The sequence below is a fragment of the Phlebotomus papatasi genome, chromosome 1 (assembly GCF_024763615.1).
Source record: "Phlebotomus papatasi isolate M1 chromosome 1, Ppap_2.1, whole genome shotgun sequence".
In the NCBI taxonomy this organism is placed as follows: Eukaryota; Metazoa; Arthropoda; class Insecta; order Diptera; family Psychodidae; genus Phlebotomus; species Phlebotomus papatasi.
In genome coordinates, this window is record NC_077222.1 from 68,516,717 (window position 1) to 68,538,067 (window position 21,351).

General features: G+C 32.5%; 1 protein-coding gene across 2 annotated transcripts in view; it reads left to right on the forward strand.

Annotated features, from left to right (window-relative positions):
- LOC129798661 (myosin-I heavy chain) overlaps nt 1-21,351 on the forward strand; it is a 101,351-nt gene that overhangs the window by 46,559 nt on the left and 33,441 nt on the right. For both annotated transcript variants that reach the window (XM_055841931.1, XM_055841940.1), the window contains exons 3-6: nt 869-931; nt 13,231-13,338; nt 17,345-17,489; nt 17,868-18,058. In XM_055841931.1, coding sequence (XP_055697906.1) covers nt 869-931; nt 13,231-13,338; nt 17,345-17,489; nt 17,868-18,058 — 507 coding nt within the window. The remainder of the gene's footprint in view (nt 1-868; nt 932-13,230; nt 13,339-17,344; nt 17,490-17,867; nt 18,059-21,351) is intronic.

Sequence of the window (21,351 nt, forward strand, 5' to 3'; positions counted from 1 at the left end):
ATCGACAGTGAGGAATGGTAAATAAAATGAAAAGTATTCAAATAATTTCTCTGTAATTTCAACAGGGTAAAAAAAGAACAATCAAAGTCGGAATAATCAATAGAAATTGATCTCTTTATTTGAATCTAATCTCAATGGATGCAACATGAAGGTATGGGAGAAGAAGAAATATGTATAAATTGTAGAACAATATTGGTTTTGTAACGAGAGGAATGAAGTAAAAGAGTCGTGGGGGAATAATGATAGCGAGACGATCGATAAAGTCACACTCTGTATGATGTACTGCAGTCAATATCGAATTTAATTGATGTTGTACAACTAATCAACGTTTAATTTAACGCTCAACGTAGTATTTGGGCCAATTTCACGATAATCATTTCTCCGGAGAGACTCTCAGAAGCTTTTCATAAAGGTGACTCTATATAAGTTTTTCTCATGTTAATTTTTTTTTTGCACTAAACAGTAGTGTGAATATCACTTAGATGTGAGTAGGAGAAAATTATGTTAGACATTATGCTCATGAGACAAATGAATGAGATTCAAAGTACCTTTTCAGCATTTTCATTTTCTTATCATTGTACTATCAAAGTTTTCTCCACTTTCTTCGTTGTTCAAAGAAATGGAGAAAAATGTCACAAAGAAACAATAAAAAGATGGTTGAAAAGCATCATAAAAGAAATGGAGATAATTTACCTAATTTTTATAAGCAATTGAAAAGTACAATTTGATAAGATCTCGTAGTATGAAGATTATGTAACCAATTTCTCTTGAGTAAATATCTCATTTGAATGTTGTGTGATAATGTGAAAATTATGATTAGCTGGAGGATCGATACAATTTTCCTTAATTACCGTCGATAATCAAATAGACGTATACTGGAACTATTCTTGTTGCTGTAAATCCGTACAAGGAAATCGACTGTTACTCCACGGTAAGTGATTATTTCACTTTTTTTATTTTTTCTTAATCTATAAGTTAACAGGCGTATTCAATTTTAGTAATCTTATTTTATAAAATAAAAAAAAATTGTGACTATAAATTACTTATATGCGACTAAATGTATGGTCTCATTAAAATATTTCAGGGGATTGAATGTTTAACTAAAAAATGCTTAGAACTTTTATGTTATCTCATAAACAATATTTTACTCGGTTTAGTTGGTCGAAGAAAAATAATTTTGCGTTTTTTTTTTTTGGTATTTACAACAGGATTTAAATGATTTTAATTAAGAGACGTCCGAAAGTGTTAAAATAACATTCCGACAATGTTAAAATTACACTTGGAAAATGTTCATTTCACCCTTGGAATCAATGTAAATATTACCTTTTTAAGTCTATCAGGGGTTACATTAACCCTTTTGAAAATATTACCCTCAAAAATTTATAAAATTAGCATTCGTTTATATATTTTTACAACTATATAGTGTAACTGTTATAGTGAAAAAGAGTTAATTCTACTCTTGTTTTTTTCTCAGTGCAGTTTTGATTTATTTTTTAGAATAGTGAAATATTTTATTAACTCAGGTAGTAATTCTTTTTAATAAAACCAAGGAAACCAAGTATGAAACCTTTAGGTATAAAAAATAATTTAAAATTACCACTCTGCATAATCTGTTTCTAATTTCTTAGTAATCTCTCAGTCAGAATCTTCATGCAGTATTTAAGAAAAATATAGTACTCGTCGAAGTTATGTAAGTATCCAAGGATACATACTGCATTAAATCACATAAATCAGATTTTTCTAGTAATTAGGGTGTTCAAATAGCATTTAGTGAGCTTCAGTGCACTTAATTCCATCCACAGGGCTCACAGGGCGTAAGACTGATAACCCGTCATTCCTATAAACAAAAGAATAAATGCATCGTAATTTTATTAGATTGTTATCGTGCGAAGAAATCAAATAAAATGCAAAATTAACAAAAGTAAGAAACATGAATCTTTAAAATATTTCATGTTTAATGTTTATGAGATAAAAACATCTTTTATTTTAATTTATAAAATAAGATCTCGCACGTTGAGTATATAAGCCTGTAAATCTCAGCAAATGAGATTCTCTTTATATTAATTTAAAGTATCTCTTGTAATTAAATTAGTTCACGGTATTTTATGTTGATGACTTTTCCCCATATCGACAAAACACTTTGCATGTTTTTCTCACTCTTCAATTGATTTGAGAAACATTAAAATGCTGTATACTCTGGCTTATACTGAATCTCTTGTGGTTAATGTCAATTTACATGGATCCAATGGACTCTTGAGAGAATCAATATCGTCAATCTTGTCATAAGGGCCAAGAAGAGTGTGAGAGAATGTATTTGAAGTTATATAGAAAGATGCAGCATTGGGAAGAAATTGTTCCTTTAATCTATGAGAGAATCTGTCTAGATGTCGAGAACTATAAATCTATATGCGTATAGGGATGTTGAATTGATTGAGTGTATTTGTCCTCTCCAGAATTATATATAAATATATGAAAATTTATTGGGAGGAGAGTGAGAAATTGTATGAGATATTGACCCCATATTTTGTTATGTATGAAATGGGCGGCTTATGGCAAATAGATTGAGATCACAAGATGAGGAAAAGTTATTTATTAAACAGATGTGGAATGTAATCCCCAAGTTGCCCCATAACAAGAAGTCTCTTTGGTCTATTTGAAGTGCTGCTTGTGTGAAGATGCCCGAAAAAGAATCAAAGAATTTCAACTGCGTGTCCCATAAAGCTAGATAAAGATCTAACAGGTTCTCCTTTCTTTTCAATTGATAGTCTCTAGCCGAAAGTTTCTATTCTCTGCCGACATTTCTGGAGACTTGTCTGAATTTTTATTTTTATCTTTTTTTTTTTTTAAGATTATCCACTGTGTCAAGAAAATTCAATTTCCTCTGACCACAGGCATGGAGGAATGGCAAATTGGTTAAGGAGAAAGATGAAGGGAGAAAGAGACGTGAAATAATTTTATATTGATATTCACAGAGCATATCAATTTATTGAGATGTTTGTATTCTCGAGAAGTTCTTTCTTAATTCCATTTCTTGAATGTTGTAAGATCCACTATATTTCCACTTCCGTTTCTGATGAGTAATTTTTTCTTGTATACGCATATATAAAGACAGCATATATCATAAGTTTATATGTGATGAATTGTTAAATTGGTGAGAAGATTCATATGATATAAAGTGTCTTACAAAATGTACAACATGGTTAGTGGTCTAACTAAAAGAGAAAAAAAAGACCATCTCAAAAAAAAGTGTGTATGTCATGATACAAAATGGTACAATGATCAACACAATTTCTCACATATAAAAATTCCATTCAGTTATTTGTTATGAAGATGGATTAATTGCATTTCGTTTAACAATTGTTGATTTTTTATCGCACAACATATTAGTTGATGATATTTCTTTGTATGCTATTATTTGCGGTCATTCCGCATTCTCACACGTAGAGCGATATAATCGTTTCGTATCCCATTAGGGAAATTAATTGGAAATTCTTAATTCTTCTGGTCAACGTTGTAGATTAATCTGATGGTTATTGGAGAAAGCATATTGGGCTATGACTAGGCAAAAATCTTTTGCAAGATCTTGAATATTTTTCTATTCATAGTTATTTTTTTCTCGATGATTTTGAACTTTAATTAGCCTATTTTAAATTATTTAAGGATTCAAAACAAGTCATTAGAGTGATTTCAAAGTAACCTTTTACATGCTAAGTACAGGGAAGAAAGAGGGTATCAAGTAGTACCCAAAAAGTGAAAAAAGGGATTCTGTAAAATTTTGAGTTGTTCGAATCTTGCTTTGAGTTATCGAAGTCTTTTATTGGAAATAAAATTGGATACAATACCTCTTACAATAATGTAAGGCCGAAACAAAGATATTCTATTGTTAAATAATTAATAAAAAAAATTAATAGAGATTTAGATATATATTTGTTTTAAACATTTAGTAATTAAGTTTAGAATTTTGCACCTTCATCTTTAAATGTATGGTTCATTAAGACCTTTCAATCACACTTATGAACTATTATGGTTTGCAACAGTTAATTTATAAAATCTTTACCATTCTATGTATAAATGATTTTGAGAAATTTTGCCCATTTTAAATAAAAGTAGTTATTCAGAATTTAAATTAAATTAATGTCGTTGCAGTTTAATGATTAATAATCCCTTTGTCCCAAAAAAGTCGTACATTCTTTCATATAAAATGTCCAAGCAAACGTACGAGTTTTTTCGGGACGGAGGGAGTATTACTAAAAAAAGCTTTGAATTGCAGTAGCATAAAATAAAATAAATTATCGAGAAAAATTAGTAGGGGGAGGCTTTGATCGTTCGCACATACGCTACCTTCAGACACTTCATATTTCTCCCATATTCCTTTATGAATCTCACATATGGCTATAAATTGTAATAGCTAACCTTAAATCCCATCTTTCCTGAAAAAATTGAGAGTCTAATCCTTTTTACCTAGTTTCAGGAAGCAAAAAATAAAAACAGGTCCAAAACTGTAATTTTGCTGTGCAATATTTCATACGATTGTGCAGAATTAATATCACTTTTCTGAAAAATTACTATCACAGAGGGTAGAAGGGTTATTAGGAATCAGATTTATGTAAAAATCTTTTAGGCTGAACAGGCACTTTTTGTGGGTGGAACAAAATTCACAAACTTGACTCAGATTCATCGATCGCACATAGAAGACATGGCTTCTCTCACATTTTCCAAGAAACTTCATTTTAGATGCGATCCCTTATATTCACATCTATTGTAATCTACCGATTTGATCCACCACTAAAAAGGAAAACTTAAAAATCGTAAAGTTGATAAACAAGAAGTAATTTGACTCAAATAGGCTGCAGTTGAGTAATTATTAAGCAATTTTGCATTTCTTTGATGTAAAAATATTTTTCAAGTTTGCACAAATTGATTGTACAATGAAATAATCACATCTACAATAAGCTCACACAGTTTACAACTGGTTTTTGACAATCTTTGACATAACCTCACTATTGTGTTGTTTTGCATGACAAAGAAAAGAAATTGTCCGTAATAAGCTGTTTTGTGAAAATTTTAGCCTGTTCACCTGCTGAAGCTCAATATCTGTGCTAAATCCCGATTCCTGCAGCTGCAGGAACAGAGAAATCTTCAATGATGCGCATTCAAACGTTTTTGTGCATATCCAGCTCCGTGGAGGAATGGTGGAATCTTGCGTGGTCTTCTCGCTTGCAGAGTTTTAGTCAATTTTTAGCTTTAAAAACTTATTGATTCGTGTAAATTTGGTGATATTTGGACTTTTCAAGAAAGTATTCATCAGATTTAACCGTTTCCGGAGTGAAATTCTCGTAGAATTAAGCAAAAAAATGGTTTTTAATGTCAATAAAACATCTCTCAGAAAAGTTCCAAAAAAGTGATATTAAAATGTTTTATTCCTTATAAAAATGGTTTAATCAAGTAGATTAGAGTTCCCTTTAAACAATGATGTGCAACTTTTAGTGTCCGGTGCAAAATTTACGGTGAAAATGGGGTGTTCAATGATGGCGTGAATCGTGTGCGATAATAGAAACTTGATTCATCTATCGGACAAATCGCCATAAAATTTTCATTTTCCTCTGGAGGAAAATCTAAGGATTTCCTGGGATTTTGTTTGATGGGATTGTGAACCTTATAAGTAAGACATTTTTTTGGCATAGTTGGAGAATCCATACGGTTTGCATGGTAGTCAGAAAAAATCACTGAACTTGAACATCATTTTTGTGTGCGAAAGTTCAAAGCCTCCCCCTATGTAAAGAGAATTGAAAAAGACAAGTTCATTTTTTAACAAGCTTGAATTAAAGAAGATTAATTGTGCTTTGAAAACCAATAAAAAAGTCTTTCAAAGTCATACGATTCATGAGTATATAGAGAAATCAGCTAAAGAAAAGGAGTGGACCTTGTGTTTTAAGCCGGATGGATAATCTTTCAATAATAAATGCATTCAAATTTGCCTTCAGGGTCTGCAGGTAATTTATTTAGAACTAATGTGACACCTTAATAATTCTGAAATTATAAAAAAAAATACTTCGGGCTGAAAATACAGAGAAAATAGATAGGTGCTCTTTTAAGAATATATAATTTGATTTTAACAAATTAGTACTTAGGCGGAAAAATTGCGCTTATAGCAAAGGTCAAAATTAGAACCAGAAAAAAATCAGTGGTGATTGTATTATCCTATTTTGGGTATGCTCCAGTAAGGTAAAGTGGTACAAGTTGCACAGTGGTACAAGTTGGACAATGCAATGGTACAATTTGAACAGGGCTTTTTGTCTTGATAAATTTAGTACTTCATTTTTATTTGTATATTTTTAATACTTTATTTTTATGATTTGGTATTTATCAAGAAAAAAACCATGTCTAACTTGTACCGGCGAATTGTCCAACTTGTAACACTAATTCCAAATTAATTAATTAGTTAATTACACGGAAATGAAAAATAATAACTTTTTAAATACTAGGAATCCTTAAACGAAAATCAAACTAAATTAATTTATTCAGTAATAAAATAAAAAAAAATTAATTGGCATGATATCTGACAGAAATGCAATATAAAAACGTGTAGTGAAGTCCTTAAAAAATTATACAAAGTTCTCTAGAATATGAATTTTGAATATTTTTTTCTATCGTCTAAATATAACATTAAAATAGATTTTACACCGTATTATACAAATTATTATAAATATTTACAAATAATATAGGGGGCAAGCAATATCTACTCTTAAATCTAATATACTTAGAAGGTGACCTGCTTATGCAATCGACTGGTGTGGGCTCCAGACTGTCGCGAGCTCTCCGCACTATGTCCTATCACTTGTACGACTCATGACGAACTCCTGTCCGTACTCACTGAGATCGTACGATCGACTAAACAATTACAGTCGTCTCCACCATCACCAGAGGCGCTGGCCTAGAAAGGAGACATTGCGTCTCGAATATTTAGGCTTGCCTCAGCAGAGCATTTATTGCTATAAGGCGGGAAATTTAAGCTCTACAATAAATAAATTCTTATTAGAATTTCAGCAAACCTTCAATTTCTAATAGCTATTGACGTAATGGTCAGAAATTTATTAAATGTAATGATTTTTTTATTATAAATTTATACAAAATCAATAATTTTAATTGGAAATAATAATTTATGAGACATCTGGACCGACTGCGCGCGTATAGAAATATCTATTTTTTCCACTTTGGGATAATTAAGACAGAAATATTGAAATTTGCCTTCGTTTCATTTCAATGAAGCCATCGATAGGGGATTTTAATTAAAAAAGAAAAACTACCTAATTTATTCATTTTACTATCGAAATGGGAGTTGAAGACTTGTAGTTCGTCTTTGTTTTAAAAAAATCCCTCACTATTATTAATGAAGAGTTTGTGATATAGATAAGGAGAGAAAAACATGTGTGAGTTTTTTTTTCTATTTTTTCCATTAATTATTGCCAAAAATCTTCTTTTGATCTGCAATCGCAATTTCAAATTATTATGTAGGGAACTTTTTTTTTGTATAATCTCACCTGAGAAATCAATTTACATGCGCGGGGTTAATTCGCTACGCAGCAAACAAAACACGTTTGTTTGCCGAAAGGTATAAATGTTGAGAGAAAAAAAGGAGATTAAGAATTTGGTAAAGAACGCATTCAACATTAAATTGGAACAATGAAAGTGATTTTTTTTCTCTGTGGTAAAGCTAATTTTTTATTGCCTCTTTTTTTTTGTTAGATTCCTCCACCCAAAATAAAACAATATAATATTGAAGAAAAATTCAACAAAGTGTGAAATGAAATATTTTTTCCCATCATTGTTCTTGGATTTTTAAATGAATGCTGTATCTTTTGTAATTTAGTATGCTCTAAGAAGACAACATATTGGATGGGTTTTGATGATTTTTCCAAGAGATTTTCTTACTTGAGTCCATTAGTTGGTTTATTCTACTTGCACTTCACACCCTCTCGTAGCTGTTATTTTTTCTTGCTCGAAGTCTATATTGAAAGAGCAGTATGTGTAATTTTTCGGTTGTTTAATATGTATATCGGAATTTGCACATTCTATCACAGTTTTTGGAACATTTGTGCTTAGTTTGTTTGTTTGGACATGAATAGCGCTAGGAGGCTAAACGGTTATAGATAGCGACTAGGAGTTTTCGAGAGACCGTCCAAAAAGTCGTTTTCTATCTTATTAACTTCATCATAATTTTTTCCTGAACCTAAAAACAACTTTTTTTTTATTAAAGGTTGTTTCGTTTGACTTTTCTGCCATGCACTATACCGACCTTGAACCATTCCTTATATCTGTTTTTGAAGGTCAAAGATAAAATAAGAACTTTAGAGATGGTGAATTGTTTAACTTTTTGGGGAAAGCTTAGATTCGTTAGAAAGGTTTTGGAATCTCGAACAAAGTTTAATAAGTTCCGGACAGATAATATAAAAGTAACTATTGGGATTAGTTTCTAAGTCACCAATTTGAGCATTTCACAAAGCTGTGACGCTTTGCCACCCCTTTTTTCACCTTTGCAATAATTGTCTACAGAATGGTAGAAAAAAAAATGGAAAAAATATGTGATGTTTGTGCTGCATTTTGCGGTGTTGAGAATGATTTCTTGGAGGGATTGTTGTGTGGCTTGTATTGTTTCACATGTAACCCTGAAGATAAACAGCCTGGCAAGGGGAGATGGGAATAAGAGAGAGAAAAACAGAAAAAATACGAATAAATAAAGAAACACCACCTATTGCGTATTGCATTTAGATTTTTGTGTTTGTTGTGTATGGCGCATATGTAGCATTTATACCTGGAAGAAATGGAAAGAAGTGAGCACATTGACCTCAACTTTGGTTTAGATGCGCAGGCGGATCGGGTTTTAAAAGGTACATATTACACACATTTATACGGTTAATATTAGTGATGGAATAAGGTACAATTTTTTAGTATAGGAGAAGGAGAGGGTCTCTTGTTCTTTTCCGTATTGTATAAGAATTCTTTTGAAAATAAAATACAATTTTATGCAAGTTTTCTCTGGACTTGGACTTCTATCCATTTCAACTTCCACTTTAAATTGATTATTCATTGAATGTCGAGAAAATGATAAATTGAACGATAAATTTCCATGAAAAACGACTCTTCTAAACTATCGTGTCCTCATAGTGTTCTTGCATGGTCTCTTAATATTGTTTAGAAACTAAAAATATCTCTTGCAATGTATACTTGCTTTCTTCGATTTTGCACTTAATGCATTTACCACTGAGATTGGTCATTCTATCTTAAGAATGAAAGAAAATTCTCCAACAATCAATCAATTTATGGCTTCTCAGACTATAATTGCCAATATGGACTTGGATTTGTGTGATAGAGATTTCTTTCTTTTTTCTTTATTGTTGTAGATATTTTGTATACGGTTTATTAAGTATTCAAGAATTTCTACAGAATTATGGATTAGAAAAAAAATTCTTTAAAAGCTTTATGATTCATCGTTTATAAGTTTATATATGAGATATATTAGACAGAAGGTCATTTCTTGAAATATATAACCGGGAAAAGAGATAAAATTTTGATTACTTAAGGAATTAATAATGCATACAATACTTTTGCATTTAATAGTGAATAAAGCCTATTTTATTTTCTCTGTGTTCATCCTATCCTATGATTTTTTTTGTTTTAATAAAAAAAGCAGGGTTGTGCCCTACAAATTTAGTATGACAATTCTAAAACCTTTTGAAGTATATAATTTGTTGGAATTCGTGTTGAAAGTGCTATGTTTATTATCACGCCAGTGTTAATGTAACATTATTGCATCTCTGATGCAATTTAAAATATTCCATGATATTTGTCAAGAAATTAAAGGAAATTGCGTAAATTCCATAATTTTTTCTTATCAGTCATTTATCACATAGAATTAAAATTAAACGATTGCTTAAAACTTCCACAGAAAAGCTTTATCAATTTCCTCTTTCCTCACAGTTATGCTATAAATCGTCGTTTTCGAATATCAATCGCGTTTGCTGCACATCGAGAAGAAAGGTTCAAAGAGTATACGATAAAATAGTAAATGAAATTGCTAACAATAGATTATTATTTATGTCAGATAGAAGGGAGACAAAAAGATGAAAATATAAATGAAATTGGCAATGAAAAACTACTTCATGATCACACGTGCAATTGTTGAGTGCGCCCAGATATTAAGGTTTCTAAGGCGGAGTATGATTGTGATGATAAAGTTGTAAGATTGAACACAATGGGAGTAAGTTAGAGAGTGGGGCAATTGACACGTGCTGAAAGAAAATTCACTGAACAGAAAAGGAATTATCTTTGTTGGAGAAATGTGGCTTTATCACGCTTAAAATACAATATAAATATTAAAAATTTCTAATATAAAGTTCTGAATGATAAAATCTTAGCTTTTCATTTTTGTTTTTAAATGTGAAATGCGAAATGCGAAATTGATAGGTTTTACAAATAAAATTATTTATTTATTTAGAAGTGCAAATGAAATGTTTTTTAAAGTACTTCAATTGATTGAAAGTTAAGGTTCAAATTCGTGAAAAAGCTGATGCATTTAAAGTTTTTTTTTACTTTTATAACGTTTGTTTTTTGTGGCTTATATTTTGAAAAATTATGTGACTTTCGGACGCTTAGTGAGGTTCAACCGCATTTCGACTTGTCGGAATGTAACTCCTCGAATAAGTCGATTTTTTTGCAATATTCGTTTTTTTTTCGCTTTTCGGGTACTCCTTGACACGTTCTATCTTTCCTATTTCCTATATAGAAATGCGGTCGTATTATACCGGAAAGTTAATTATTCTCAATGTTATAGAGGTTTTAAATATTAAAAATCCTATACTCTGCGTGTAAAATCTCAGCTTAAAATTGCTCTCCTGTAAAGTTGTGTAAAGTTGGACATTCGCGAGTTATTTGTTTTATATTCTGACCCGTCGATTTGCAGGTGTCTATTATTTTAAACAGAAAGCAAATAATATGAATATCAAGTATCTAATGGAGCAAGAGCAACATCACTTAATTTACTGCCCGGGGTTACAATTTCTTTTATCCAAACCTTTTAACTAAACCTCAGATCTGAAGAGGCTATTTAGTAGCATCGGTTTTAAAATTTAATTATAGAAACAATATACAAAAATACAATTACTTCATAGCTTTTCAAGCTATTCGATTTAAATTGAGAAATCTCAGTCATACATATGATTGAATAAAAGATACAAGAAATATAACTTCAAATCGGAGGCAGCCAAAATCCCTAACGCCAAAATCCCGAAAGCCAAAATCCGGAACATTGAAAATCCTGAAAAGGATGAAATTACATTGAGGATAATGTCTAGAATGTTCCCAAGGCATAAAAAATTTTCCTTTGCCTCCAGTAAGCACGGGTGCAATCGTGGAAGTAGCTAAGGGAAGAGTATCCTGGATCGGAATGTTAAGAGATATACTCGATATTCAGTTGAAAATTCAAGTTTCAAAATATTATTTGGTATTTTTGTGTATGCTAATCGGTTTATTTGTAATCCATTTAACTATAAATGTGCATTTGAATTTTAAAATTTTACAATAACTTTTTAAAAAATAGATTTAATTGCAACTTAGCACTCTGTACCTCGGATTGTCACAAATTTAATCAGGTGCCTCACGGAAAAATAGTTTTGTAAATTAAATTTGAACTAATGCATTGCATTCTTGTGAGAGTTAAATGGTAAAAAGTAGCTAATAATTTTTAAAAATTATTTGAGATTGGTGCAAAGATATGGTAATAAGCTGACGATCCGAGGAACACTGCCGATCGCTGGTACTCTTCCCTTATGACACTTTTAAGAATTCGGAATTTTGACTTTCGGGATTTTGGCCCATTCGGGATTTTGGCGTGTTTTTTTTGGAGTACAAATCTTATTGTACTTACTCTACTCAAACAATTACAATTGAATAATTCTGAGTAGCTTTTTTATAAGATATAGGGGATTATGGGCTTGATTATGGGGTAGTTTCACACAGCTGAACGCATTTCACGGGTGTTTTGGTAAATGAATATTCATTGGATATATAAGATAACTTTGTTATATTTGTTACACTTGAGTTCTGACTAATTATAAATATGTAACATAACTCCTAGATACTAATTTATTGTTTTAAAAATTGAATTTTCTGTATTCATGTGTGCGTGAAACTGCCCCAACACTTCATTTATTTTCAAAATCTCAAACTTTATTGCAAAAAATCAGTCTTTATATTTCAGTGCAATTTTTTTTAATTGTTGAAAAGCTCAATCTTCTTGATTTTGGTTCGTAAGGTCTAACTCGTTCCTGTACCTATGTTAAGAGTAGTTTTGAATTAGTCACTAGGTTTTTACTTTCAGGGTAGATGTGCTATATCTTACATTAACGTGATGTGATATTTTTTATTTAAATAGAGCTAAAGAAATGTGCGAGAGAAACAGTGTGAAAAGACGAAGAAAAGAGTGCGAACTATAATAATCAACTTTTATTGCTTGTCGGTAGTTATTTGAATTGAAATGTTGTTGGAGATAATGATGATTTTTGTCACATTTCGTCTAAATGTGGATGAAAAGACGCTGATGATTATCGTGTGATTTTCTCATACACTGTGTTTATAAATAAACGTGTCTGTGAATTGGTCAAGCTTTTCATGAATGAAGCTTTTGTGTTGAGGGAGGCTTTCTCGTTGGGGCGGACGGAAATTGATTTTGTGTCTGAGCATGTGTCGAGTTCGTTATCCCTTCCTTCTGCTATTATTTCCTCTATACTTTTTTTTCTTCTTCACTGTTTTAGGTGAGACTAGGTGAAAAAGGTTGGTTGACTGATTGTGAAAATCGCAATGGGGCGTGTATAAAGTGATTTTTTTTTCTCTCTCTGAATATAGGTCACAGAGGGAAAATTACTCAGTAAATGTTTTCTTCCGCAATCAAGAATCTCTTATTAATTTCATATAATAATGCGTGGGTGAAGTGTATATGAGGAGGTTATATAGAATCCTTGCTGAAAATGCTCTCATCTAAATTATTACTTACCTTTTCTTTTTTTTGGGGAGGTTTGTGTGAGCTCTTGGGATTTGTGTATTCTCCCTCAATAACTATTAGCCACTAAAGGGCTCACAAATGGATTGAAGTCACGAATTATTGTTATGATTGAGAGGCAGTTTTCGTATCGTAATACAATTTATATATACATTTTCTGTGATTTCCAATTACAGGATTTTGTGCTGAAATACCATGGGCAGAAATTGGGGATATTAGAACCCCATATTTTTGCCATTGCTGAGGCAGCATATCGGAATCTCAAGGAGTACGATAGGAATCAGGTATGAAATTTTGTGAATCAGTCAAAGACCTTTAGTATTTTTGCATACTATATAGAAACTTATAGAATGGGATTGACTTTACGCTATAGGGGAAAATGGGGTACCTTTGAATTGGGGCAGCTTTGAATTTCTGCTTTTTCCTCCAATTTTAGAATGGAATTGAGCTAAATTATATCATAATAAGATCCAGTTTTGTTTAAAAATTGGAGAAAAAACTCAATTTCGAAGCGGTCTCCACACAGAGAAATTTTAGTGGCATAACAACTCCAAATGGTGTTGTCGGACACACCAACCTCAACCCCAAAATCAACTAACCCCAATTCGGTGTTCAGAATACACCAAGTGGTGTCACAAAGTAACTAACACCGGCTTTGGGTTTCTGATTACACCAATTTTACACCAATTATTAACACCAAATTTAGCGTTGTTGGAACACCATTGTGGATTTTGTATCACACCATCTCAAGAAAATATAGGTGTTCCTTTTACACCAATAAATCAAAAATGTCTACAGATTTGCAACTTAAACTAAATGATCAAAGGATTTAGAATTAGGGCATTGGCATTCATTGGATGGGATTTGAAATTAAATTCCTGGGTGTTTCTATTTAAGAATTTTCCATTTTTCTGCGTGATTTTTATTAATTTTTGACCATTGTTTGAGGGCTTGGGGCCCTCCCTGGATGATATTCTCTGTATTTCAAAGCCATTTGGTGCGTGAAAATCTTTTTCCAACATTTAAGCCTGCGCCGAGATTTGAACACGCGACCTTTGTGATGACAGTCGAGCATCTTCCAGCTGCGCCACGAACTCCTATAATGTATTCAAAGCATATCGGGAACCGTTGCATCGACACACACGATATTCCAAAATTAGAGATTACAATTAGAATTACAGATTTGCAACTAAAACTAAATGATCAAGGATTTAGAATTAGGGCATTGGCATTCATTGGATGGGATTTGAAATTAAATTCCTGGGTGTTTCTGTTTAAGAATTTTTCATTTTTCTGTGTGTGTGGTCGATGGTGAGCGACGAACACCGTTTGGCGTTGCAACAACACTGTTTAGAAAATTGATGGTGTTACTTTTGCACCATTTCAGAGATTTCTGAGGCGGAGTTAATACAACACCGCCAAAGCATTTCATAGAACACCATTGATTCAAAACTAGGTGTTAATTTGGTGTGAATGCTACTACGTTTGGTGTTCAAGCAACACCAACACCAAATTCAACCCCAAATTCAACACCGCTTTCTCAAAATCACTTCTCTGTGTGTCAATTTAAAAGGTACCCTACTTTCCCCTATAATACCCAAGAAGCATAAATGTTCTTCTTATCGTCTGTAGCAGAATTTGAATACTAAAACCTATAGAATCATGCATTCTTAATCCTTGCTATTATCAGTTCTTGTTAGTTTGCAGTGAAAATTTAAGTTTAACGCAATTAATTAATTGCGTTACCGATTTATACGCTTGAGGTAGTTTTACAAGAGTTTCTGGATACACAAATAAATTTATCCGGTTATTGCTTGTCGCGTTTGGAGTACCTATGCGGCTTGCAAAAAATCCTGGACGTAGATCTGTGAAACGGCTCAAATGAAGAGAGAGCGTAGACTGAGCGCCTAAACAGTTTTGTTGTGGATTGGATTATTGCATAAGTTCGTGGGCCACTTTTGCAGACGTAATTAAAGAGTATCCCATAGCTTAAACTTGCAATTTTTGTTACCTTTTTTGAATATACTAGAAAAATTATATTGTCTTGCATCCCTTTATTGCTAAGTATCCTTCAAATAAGTCAATTTTTCCTTTTGAGGACATTTCCAAAATAATTAAAAACAGGCGCATTTGCAGCATGTAATGTTGGGCGAATTTTCGGAACGTGTTCAAAAAAGCATTTTGAGTGTTTATTTAGATCGTGTCCTTGCACTGGGTATGATTGATAAGTTGCTTTCTTAGGACTGATAAGTTATTTTTCTTAGGAGTGATCAACTCCATTTTGGACAACCTCTAACATTGATGATGATATTGTGATAATCTTAGTGGAAAAAAATCATGGATTTACAATAGAAGAGTATGATAAAATGTTGGAAAACAACAATTCGACTGTATTTCGCCATTCAGAAGAAAATAGATATAAGTACGTTTTATAGGTCGATTCATGTAATTATGATTTACGAGCGGGGAAATCAGAAAATTGAAAATAAAGAAGACTTCTTGGTTCTTTCGTTGTCCACTTTATTCTATCTAAAATTGTGTTTTTACATCGTATATAACTTGGCCATTTTTCTCCTCGTGTATTACGATAAAGAGCCTTTTTGGAACGATTGGTATCAGGTGATAAGAAATTGATCTAATACCATAACATACAGCGCAAAAGATCCTGGAAAAACAGCCAAGCCTATAGCAAAAGTTGATCTGTATCCTATTTACGAAGGTGATACTGTAAATTTGATTAGGGAATTATTACTTAAGGCTACACCAACGTGACTAAACAATCATAGAAGACAAAAACTAAGAGCTCTTCGCTAGATTAGATACAATTTGTTGAAAATAAATCTAATTTTGGCTAAAAAAGTGAATAATCTTCTAAAAGAAAACAATTCCAAACCGCGTGTCTCTCAACCCTCTCAACAGACGCTGCCAAAGAAAAGGATTACAATGGGGATGGGGAATTCTCCAGGATTTAAAATATTCTCCAGATACGAACCCTTCCTATTTGGTTCCAATTTCTAAAGAACGTTAAGGTATAAAATTTCACAGTAAAGATTTATCCCCCTTTGCATAAATTTCGTTTACCTTAATCCTTTACTGCAGATTTTACAGGCTAAATGTTCTCGAGGGTCAGCCTGAGTCTATTTAGGTCCTTAGGAATGTGTTAAAAACCACCTTCAGAACTTTCGTCCAGAAAAAACAGGGATAACATGATAACTTCTTTTCGATAGTATCGACTGTCGATTCTGAAAAATTTAAACGATTTCTGCGCTTCCTGTAACTGAATATAGATGTTTATCAACAATCTCATTCTTTTAATGTCACAATGAATGCCCCAACAATGCGGAAAAAAGTCGACATTCACTTAATCTAAAAGATATAGATTTATCGATACTATCGATTTGGTAGTGCCGAAAAGTTATTATTCCACCCCAGGTTCTTCTTTCAAAAACGGAATTGATAATCTTTCGCTGACCAATATTAAGATCAATGGAGATCATATGCTTGATGACATAAACTATATTTTTAATTTAAACTAATTGTGTTGAAATTTATCTTTGGTCCACTAGCTTACGCGATCATCCGGTATTTGGTGAGATTGAAAAGGAACTAGCCACTATGTATCCACAATAACCAGAAAGAATCTTGTCTAGCTATTATCAGGAGTTTCGTGTGAAAAAAAAATGAATAAAAGTTACTGAATGAGTAGTTTTTTCAATGAATTTCCAATATACGTTGTCAACCAGTTTTTTTTGTATTTTTTTAACTTACATTTTTGATTAAATAAATCACCAAAGAAGAATTTCTGAAAAGTTGCAGATTTTATTGAAAATTTTTATTTTGATTTTTTTGACAATCCAATGCAAGAGAACTTTAATTATATTGTAAACGTCATAAACTATCGTGCCGAAAAAAGCATTAAACTTTGGAATCAATTTAGTCTGTTCTAAAAATTAATTTGAGTATAGATTTGTTACCTGAATCTAAAAATTCTTAGCAAATATTGAAAAACTTTATCGTCAAAATTGTAATAAGTTCTTTGGAGGAGGCATGAAGATTGCTCTGTAATTAAATGTTAAAATTTTCAGAAGTTTTAGAAATTGAAAGAATTCAGAAATTAAAGAGTTTAGTAAACAAGTCTATGGGACGTTTTACTGCTCTAGTTGGGCCTGTTGTACATTCGAAATATAATAATTATTCTGATTTTAAGATATAATAAATAAAATCATTGTCACATTCATCTTTAAACAGTTAAATATAATAATATATTTTTGCTTTCTCTCGGGGGGGCAGTCTTGTGTTATATCTGGTGAATCAGGTGCTGGTAAAACCGAGACGACAAAATTTGTTCTTCAATACCTGTGTTCCGTCACCTGCGATGTATCAACATGGGTGCAACAGCAAATTCTCGAGGCGAACACCATTCTTGAGGCATTTGGTGAGTGTTAAAAAGTAATACCAATTATCTCAATGGGAGGTTTCTTTTCACCGTCAAGATTGTATTTAAAGGGAAGAAAAGACATGGAAGAGAGGTTGAAAGTAGGAGTTCCAGTTGAGGAAATTGATTTAGTTTTGGAGCCCTAATTTGATTATTTAATGAGTGTAAAGATCTGATTAAAAGGCGGACTTATGAAGTTATCGTCTTGTGTTCACTTTGTCTGAAATCATTAATTCTAATTGAGTATATACTATAATGTTAACGCAAGAATGAGAATTAATGAGTGCTTATACCTCTTTAGGGCATATTATGTTATATCAAAATTAATGATTTTAGTGGAAATATCTGCTAAAATTTATTTAATTTTTTTTTGTTCAGGCAATGCAAAAACTATTAGGAATGATAATAGTTCGAGATTTGGGAAATTTATGCAGGTATGCTTCGATGCAAAATGGTGCATAAAGGGATGTATCATTCAGGATTATCTATTGGAGCAATCTCGAATAACATTTCAAAGTCCTGACGAGAGAAATTATCATGTTCTCTATCAACTTGTTGCTGAAGGAAAGGTGAATATATTTTGACTGAAACCCCTATTGACCATTAACCCCATTGGTGGTGTAATATCGTGCCTCAAATAGCTTTTCTGCAGATATTTGTTAATTGCAGAACTTTTTGTACTTTTTGTGATTATTCATTATAACCTTACAATGACTTGTTCTCATGAAAATTTTATGGGCAGAAGCTTTTTAGTCTAATAAGATGTCAACCTTGATTAAACTCAGAAACAGAAGAATGCAGTCCTTTTATTCAAAAAAATCGTGGGACAAGACATTTGTTTGAATTTGTTGTATATAAAGATCATGAAAAGTGTAAAAGTGCTTATTTAAAGTGTTCTCATAAGTTTCATTGTAATATAAAAATAACTTTTTTCTTGTTCGAAAGCTTTGCCTGCAAGGGATTTTCTTAAAAATCCTCGTGACTTTTAGTCTAAAACATATTTGTGCTAATGGAGAACATCCCCAAGTGCTCCCCAATTTTCCACGCTCTTGTTTTAGACCTTCCCGCAAGCTCGTCCAAAATACCTTTCTGTGGTTGTTCGAAACACCCTTAAGCGTTTATTCGAAACATTTCTAAGTGTTTTTTCGAAATATTCGTATGAGCTCGTTTAAAATATTTTTATCTGCTCGTTTGAAACACCCTTATACCGGCTTCAGACCTAAGGCTTAGCTATATGGTTTAACTGCTCTAATTTCTTATCAATAAGTTTTTTTTTTTGAAAAATTTAACTTAGAATTCGATTATTAAAGATAAATGACCTATTGGCTAGGTTCAGTAATAACCTTTCGAAGAGACAAAGCCAAACCAAGTCAAACCTACAGTAGACTCTCTCTCACTCGGGAATATGGGGCAAAATGTCATCCGGTTTAGCGATAGAATTGAGCGTCAAAGCCTTTGTAAATTCCACAAAAACGCTCAATTATAAAGAATCACGATAAAATAGGAAGAACTACAGCGAATTTGAATAAATTAGCTTCATAATTAAACGTGAAAATTGTCAACAAAATTTGTCGCCCGATTGAGAAAGAGCCGATTGAGCGAGAGTCTACTGTATTCGAAAATCTACCGGAAGCCTATAGTGCAAGTTCATATACCTGCCGCTTTAGCGCTGATTGTTCTGCCATTTCGAATTTCGATATTCTTGACACTTCAATCGTCAACAATGTTAACAGCAGTGTGCGAAAAGTGAATTTTGTGTAGTTTTGTGGGATTTCAGGATGGAAGAATGTCTTGAATATTATTTCATTCAAAGAAATGTCCTTTTGATGAACTTGCTCACTTTTGTGTAACTTGTCGGTTTAAACGTTCGGACTTTCAACGGGTTTTTAGTTCTCTCTGATATACTTTCGAATCGGTAAAGGAAAAACTTCAACTGTAGGGAAATTCTGTAATTTTCGTGGCATTGTCACGTGTGAGTTCGAAACGTGACAATGCCATTCGAGCTTTTTTTGTCATATCATATGAGTTCGAAAATACAATTCATTGAATTATTAATGAAATCCCTTTACGTGATAATTTATGAAAATACCCTACGTCTTGGTTGATTTGTTTAACAAAATTCATTGTCATTTGAATTGCCAGAAATCTCAAATACGTGACTTCTGACAATGCCACGTGAGCTGAAATGGCAATGTCATGGCTACAGAATCGCATTTTAGAAAAAGCTCTCCTAAGCTTCGAACCCAATTTGTCATATGGCATTGCCAGAGCTTTGCAGAATTCCCCTCCTGGAGAGAGCTCTCAGATTTGGAAGGTTATTACTGAACGAGAGGATTAAGTTCTCAAAAAGCAATCAATTACTCGTTATTTAGGAATTTGATACCTTTGGGAACTGGGCTAAATCTCTAGTCTGAAGACCGCTTTACATCCTTATGCGAAATATTCCTAAGTGTTCGTTCGAAGCGTTGCATTGGTATGAGCTCATTTGAAGTATTCCTGCGGGTTCATCTGAAGCATTTTTAAGAGTTCGTCCGAAATATCCCTACGTGCTCATCGAAATACCCCTGCATGTTCGAAACGTCCTTAAGCATTTGTCCGAAATATTCGTATCAGCTTGTTGAAACATTCCACCGCACTCGTCTGAAACATTTTTATAAGTTTGTCCGAAATACCCTTACACGATTCTTCAAAATATACCTGTGTTTTTCGAATCATTCACATCGTCTGAAACATCCCTACGTGCTCTTCCGTAACACGCAGACTTGTCCGAAACATCCATTCCTAATTTTTCGAAGTATTTATTTCTTACCCGAAACATTCTTAAGGACCTTGACATACTTCAGGATTAGCCGAGAGACGACTTAGCGTAATTATATTCGAAATAATGGTTAAACCACATTTCTATCATTTTCCACTAAGCCATCTCTTGGCTTAAGGTTTAAGTGTGTCCAGAGCATAAGAGTTCGTCTGAAACATTCTTACGTGCTCGTCGAATTACCTCTGCATACCTGTTCGAATGTGATTGTTCAAAACGTTCCCAATTTCTCATCTGAATGTCCGAAATATTCTTATATGCTTCTCCGAAATACCCCTACGTGCTTCTTTGAAATATAATAATCAAGGGGGAGATATTAGGATGAAAATGTGTACACCACTTCCAGACACTTCCACAATTTGTATGGAAGACCCCTTCGCACTTCTAATATTTCGGAAGACTCCTGAAAAAGCTGCAATACTTCCAGCACTCCCATGCACTTCTCATATTACGAATCAATAATTTATTTACTAATTATGAAAAATCTAATTAGGAAAACGATATTTTAATATTATCTGTGTTTTATGACCAACAAAATTTCTTTCTATGGATTTTCTAAAACACTAGTGGAGCTACTTTTGGAAAAGAGAGTCTCTAAAAAAATGTATTGTTGTTTCTAATTTAATGAAACTGTCTTGGAGAGTCTTTCTGATTTTTGACAGCATTCAAGGAGTCTTCAAGATTGAAGCAAATGATAGTCTGAAGGGTCCTGAAAGATATTCTAGGTTCTGGAGAATTTTCCATTCCAACTTCTGAAATTTTGGCAGTGCCTATTGTTCGACGCATGATTTAGTGCTGTCGACTTGCAAGCTTATGCCCTTTCTTTCGTCCAAAATCGAACGTTTTTCATTAAAAAAAATAAGCGCATTAAATCTAATGAATTAATCGCTGTGCTTATTTGATGGCATTGTAGTAGCCCAAGAATTCCATAAAATTAGCAATCAACACTGGCTATTTTTTCCAAGACCTTTTCCGTTGTTGCTCTATTAGATCATTTATCAACAACACTTGTCGCAAATCTGATCCAGAAAAGGTACTTTATTCCAG